The sequence below is a fragment of the Arachis ipaensis genome, chromosome B04, assembly GCF_000816755.2.
Source record: "Arachis ipaensis cultivar K30076 chromosome B04, Araip1.1, whole genome shotgun sequence".
Lineage (NCBI taxonomy): Eukaryota > Viridiplantae > Streptophyta > Magnoliopsida > Fabales > Fabaceae > Arachis > Arachis ipaensis.
Window position 1 is genome coordinate 10,842,693 of NC_029788.2, and position 5,850 is coordinate 10,848,542.

At 35.3% G+C, this 5,850-nt stretch overlaps 2 protein-coding genes across 2 annotated transcripts; one reads left to right on the forward strand and one right to left on the reverse strand.

Moving 5' to 3' along the window:
* Positions 2,062 to 4,068, forward strand: LOC107637578 (RNA-binding protein 12). The gene is made up of 2 exons (XM_021120733.1): positions 2,062 to 3,007; positions 3,092 to 4,068. The coding sequence occupies exons 1-2, from the start codon at positions 2,242 to 2,244 to the stop codon at positions 3,871 to 3,873; spliced, it is 1,548 nt and encodes a 515-aa protein (XP_020976392.1). The 5' UTR covers positions 2,062 to 2,241; the 3' UTR covers positions 3,874 to 4,068.
* Positions 4,159 to 5,170, reverse strand: LOC107637579 (putative germin-like protein 2-1). The gene is made up of 2 exons (XM_016340978.2): positions 4,902 to 5,170; positions 4,159 to 4,803 (listed from the first exon to the last, which is right to left on the reverse strand). Exons 1-2 carry the CDS (start codon positions 5,017 to 5,019, stop codon positions 4,262 to 4,264), a joined length of 660 nt encoding a protein of 219 aa, XP_016196464.1. The 5' UTR covers positions 5,020 to 5,170; the 3' UTR covers positions 4,159 to 4,261.

The following is a 5,850-nucleotide window of genomic DNA, read 5'->3' on the forward strand; positions in this document are numbered from 1 at the left end:
TATTTGCTTTTTTTAATCATTTATTAAAGATATACAATAATTGAATATATATATTTAAATAGATAATTAATCATTTGTCAAAAAATATGTTTTTTAATTAAAATAGGCAATTATGAAGATGAAAACAACTCACGTCGGTTCACTTAGTTTCACAGCAAACCTGATTATAAAGCAAATACATAAATACATTCCTGCCTTTATGAATGTTGGAATGCTCTGATACAAAAACAGTGTCAGAACCAACTTAATTTACTTTTAAAATAATATTTTCTTGAAAAGGTCTCTCTTATATTTGTTTGGAACAAAAGCTTCTTGTGACGGAGATAAAATAAGCTGGTACTACCGTTCTAACATGCTCAAGCTTAATATACGCGAAGGAATTCAGGAAGGAATCACTTTAAATGGAAGTGGAAAATTGAACCTAGTCATACATGCATGACAGCCGCCATGAGTGACCAAAATTATTATTGATACTATTTTTCATTCCGAACAAATAATACATCTATTTTAATATCCTCCAAAAATACCAAAATATAATAGAGAGAATAATACACTTCATATGTGTTAGGGATAATAATTATAGCATAGGAGTTTTTAAGAGAATATATTTGAGCCGCCATATAAATTAGGAATGGCAAAATATACTCAGTCCTTTGGCTTGCTGTTGCGTCCTCCTACTGCGTCATTTCGAAAGAAGTTACCATCTTATTTTTTAGGTTTTTTGTATAAAATCTTGTTATGTATAGAATAGATACTTGTAGCTCTATTCATATCGAAATTAATAATTAGGTATAACTATAAGATAGATGAGAAATGAGGTTCTCACAGAGAATGGATCCCTGTAAAAAATGAGAATGGAAAGAATTCCCACAGCAAAAACTGAAGACGAAAATTGAGAACAAATTTGAGAATGGGAATGGGGAGTAGGGAGGCATCTCCTGTCCCGCCCTGCCTGTTGACATCCCTAATATAAATGCAATGGTTTGTGATGAATTGAATAGAGAAGAAATACATTAATCTCTACCTAGTGTAGCTATTATCTCTCTTTAACCATGAATTTCTTAGTTATCTTTAAAGTTAGCTAACTTTTTGAGTAATATTAGGTAGTTAAAATATTATAGACAATAAATAAAAATATGAAAATATTTGATAATAAAAAAAATTTAATCAAAATTAATTTATTTTATTTAGTATTCACTAATTGCTATAGGAATTAATAAATGTTAAATAAAACAAGTTTTGATTATTTTTTTGTCTCCCTAATATTACGATAAAAATATATAATTAATAATATTTGTATTTATAAGAGAGTATGAATTATTTTTCGACCTTATTAGTTAACACAATTAATTTTGTTTTTATAACTATCTTCTCTCATTTAATTACACTAAAAGTGAGTTTTAAATTTAGTGTGAATTAAATCTCAAAAAATGCTCTTTCATTATATTATATTCATAATTCTATAAATTTTTTCTCAAATAAAAATTTTAAATTTTGATATTTTTAATCCTAAAAAAAATCTCAAATCACATCAATACATTTTATAAGAAATAAAAACATGGTATATATATGTTTGTTGAGAATAAGTTAACCTTTAATTAACAATATATACGGTAATTAAATATTACGCTCCTAACTCTTATTTATAGGTCTATCATTATTACAATAACTTTTCTTGTGCTGTAAATATTGTTATATTCAATTATTCATATTGGCACACTAATTAAGGCAACACCTTACAACAAGCAACAACTAACCGGGGGGAGTTACTAACTAACAACATTGCCATTGCCAATCTGCCATGCTGTCTTTAGAAATAAATTATAGAAGCAAACCACAAAAAACAAAAACAAAACGAATAAATAAATAAAATTATTGTCTTATATGTAGAACCAAAATAAAGTGAGTTGAACAAATTTAATTTGTTAAGGAACCTAGGGAAAGCTATGGTTACATACTATAACTGAGAATAGAGAAAGTAATCAATAAAGAAGACGTATAAAAACCAAAAAGGTTATGATCCGGAACTTTAGGCATGCATGTGTAGAATAATATAAAATGTACTATAGAATCTCATCTTTATGGTTCAATGCCTATAAAAGGAAATGCTCTTGGCATGACATTCCCATCACTTATCAAACAAATATATATAGCTACCAATAATATATAGTAACAAGAGCTATATTTGAATCATCAAATTGAAGGGCTGATTGATCTATATATTAAAAATATATAGCATCAATGGGTCAAATGATTGTTCAGGTGGTTTTGGTGGCAGTTATGGTGGTGCTTGTGGGAGTGGCTGGGGCTACTCCTCCTGGGATAGCCAAGAATCCAAGCCATGCAACTTGCAATATAAAGAAGTATAAACATTGTTACAATTTGGTGCATGTTTGCCCCAAATTTTGCCCTGATGAATGCACTGTGGAATGTGCTTCTTGCAAGCCCATTTGTGTTGGGGGTTCTAACCCTACTCCACCACCATCAGAAACACCCTCAACACCTTCTTACTATCCACCTCCATCAACACCTTCAACTCCTTCTTCTCCTCCTCCTCCTCAAACTCCTTCGCCTTCAACTCCTTCACCATCAACACCTTCTTCAACTCCACCAACAACTCCTTCATCTCCACCTCCATCAACACCTTCAACTCCTTCTTCTCCTCCTCCTCAAACTCCTTCGCCTTCAACTCCTTCACCATCAACACCTTCTTCAACTCCACCACCATCAACACCATCTCCAACTCCTCCACAAACTCCTTCAACACCAACTCCTTCATCTCCAACTCCTCCACAAACTCCTTCAACACCAACTCCTTCATCTCCAACTCCTCCTCAAACTCCTTCACCTTCAACTCCATCCCCAACTCCAACTCCTCCTTCTGGACCAAAAACAGCAAGATGCAGGAACAAGAACTACCATAAGTGCTACAACATGCAATTCACTTGTCCTAGCGCCTGCCCTGCTGCATGTGAGGTTGACTGCAACACTTGTAAACCTGTTTGCAGTAAGTACATATATATACACACCAACCATCTTATATATACCAAAATAACTTTTGATATAATATATTGAATTATGATTGGCACAGATTGTGACAGACCAGGAGCAGTTTGCCAAGACCCTCGTTTCATCGGCGGCGATGGCACCACATTCTACTTCCACGGCAAGAAAAACACCAACTTCTGCCTCGTCTCCGATCCAAACCTCCACATCAACGCCCACTTCATCGGCAGAAGAAACCAAAACATGAAGAGAGACTTCACCTGGGTTCAATCCATCGCCATCCTCTTCAACAACAACCACACACTCTTCATCGGGGCCCAAAAAACCGCCGCATGGGACGATTCCAACGACCGCGTTGACCTCTCCTTCGACGGTCAACCCATCACACTCCCACAATCAGAAGGAGCCACGTGGACATCCCAAACCTCCCCCAGCGTAACCGTTTCTAGGGCTGAAGACTCCGCCAGCAACAGCGTGGTTCTGGAGGTCGAAGGGAAACTGAAGGTGAGCGCAAAGGTTGTTCCTATAACTGAAGAAGATTCCAGAATTCATAGCTATGGGGTTACCGAAGAGGATTGTTTTGCGCACCTTGATTTAGGGTTCAAGTTCTTGGATCTGAGCAGCGAAGTGAGTGGGGTGTTGGGACAAACTTATAAGGAAAACTATGTGAGCCGTTTGGATATTGGAGCTAAGATGGCCGTGATGGGTGGTAGCGGAAGTGAATTCGAGAGTTCTAGCTTGTTCTCCACAGATTGTTCTGTTTCTCGTTTTGTTGGTGACAGTAATAATATTGGAGAGAAGAGCAGTTTTGAAGGGTTGAGCTGCCAAAGTGGAATTGATGGACAAGGAGTTGTTTGCAGGAGATAGGTTATTGTTTCTGCAGCTTTATGTTAATTTGATTATCAGACACCTCTACTTGTTGTTTAATTTGTTTATGTTTTTATCTTATGAGAATAAATTACATAATCATCAAAGAACACTGGACTAATTTGATGATGCTGTAATGGTTATTGGAATATTATTATTTTCGCTAGCTATATATATTCATGGTTACTGTATTACATGAACATCATATAATAAATTTATAATATTTATTTCATATCTCACTTTCAAAACACCAAGCATCATTTTATTCACACACCAAATAGTATTACACATATCAAAAGCCACTCAAGATACAACAAATCAACAAGAATATAATAATCAGAACATAAAAACAATTGTGCATAAATTAGTTAAATTCTTTCTACTCATTTCAATTCTTGAACTTGGACTGGAGATAACCGATGGTAGTTTCATCCAAGTGAAAAGCCTTAACAAGAACATCAGTAGCAATTTCAGGTGTAGATCCAAAAACAGCATTACCAACAGTGATAACTCCGGGATTTTGACTACTAAGAGCAGCAATGGCAACAGCATTACTGTGGCCTACATTTCTCTGATAGTGAACAAGTCCCACCGGAAACACAAAGACGTCACCCTTTTGTAGAACTTTCCGAATGTGGCGGTTTTCGGGGTTGGAAGTGACGAATCCAACCTCCAAATATCCATCAAGAACTGTCAAGATTTCGGAGGCGCGAGGATGTGTGTGAGGAGGGTTAATGCCCCATGGAGCATAATCGATGCGAGCTATGGATATGCCGAGTGTGTTGAGTCCTGGTAGTTGAGTTGCAGTTACTGGAGTGACTTTAGATCCACTAGGGTTTGAGGTGTTTCCAGCTATGTGAAGACCACTGAAGAAGAAATCATTTGCTTCAACAACTTTCGGATCCTTGCACACCAAACCATTCACTAACACTGCCATGCATAATTTGAAATAATTTAATTAAATTAAACCCTTTCCCCATGAAGAGAAACTGTTGGTTAATTAAGATAAGCAATATATATATATATACCTTGGCCTTGTGAGTCTGAGACGCAGAAATCCTGAAGAGCACTATTGTCAGTTGCCGTGACAACAACTGAAAGTGATAGAGCTAAAATTGCTAGCACCAATGAAAAATTGTAAGCCATTTCACAAAGAGGAGCACAATAAATTAAAGCAATATAGCAGATTTTGTGAAGGAGCACAAAGAGTAGCAGTGTTTTAATTTGTGTGTGTTTTAGTGTGTTAGTTGATGGACAATATAGGATTGCACTAAGGCATTTATATAGCAATCTAATGATGATGAAGATGTAAAATACTATATGCCGTCCTAATAATTAATCAATCAAGAACTGAAATAGTCATCGATCTTTTGAAATATGTTATGTTATTGATTAGTGATAACATAAGGTGTATGGGTTTTGCTCATGCTGGCATGCACAGAGAAGCAGTGTCTCGTAGAGTATGAAATAGTGCCGGCCAAGAGTGTTTGGTTAATTAATGAGTCAACGTAGGAATCTTGATTGATTAATTTGAACCAATCAATCAACACTTCAACACTTCCATTTGTGATTCTGAAACACATTCAATACGAGTTAACAATAAAATAAGGGTGGCCGTGGTTCTGAATTTAAATGGAGGGCAACAGCCTGTATTTGGATTGAAGCTGATGTACGTATTTAAGTCTTTAGAGTTGTATGATCGAAAAGCTTCTTTGTTAATTGTTGTTATATAATTTTAAGAAACACGTGGTTGTCGTATTTATACGTCGGAGACATTTTGACCTTTATATATACTTGACTAAAATCTCCCAAGTATAGTGAGATTAAAGCAGTATACTAAAATTTTAAATTTGAACGGCACCAATTATATGTCTGAGATTGAAAAAATTATATCATATTAATCTCTGACTTATTTTTTGTTAACGGTACGATGACAATCAACGACATATGGCATGTTGAAGTGGATAGTTATGTTAT

Excerpts from the sequence above, each read along its gene's own strand:
- LOC107637578 (XM_021120733.1), top strand. The coding sequence starts at position 2,242 with ATGGGTCAAATGATTGTTCAGGTGGTTTTGGTGGCAGTTATGGTGGTG. Across the intron at positions 3,008-3,091 it reads CACTTGTAAACCTGTTTGCA|ATTGTGACAGACCAGGAGCA; the intron begins GTAAGTACATAT and ends TGATTGGCACAG.
- LOC107637579 (XM_016340978.2), bottom strand. The coding sequence starts at position 5,019 with ATGGCTTACAATTTTTCATTGGTGCTAGCAATTTTAGCTCTATCACTT. Across the intron at positions 4,804-4,901 it reads CTCAGACTCACAAGGCCAAG|TGTTAGTGAATGGTTTGGTG; the intron begins GTATATATATAT and ends TATGCATGGCAG.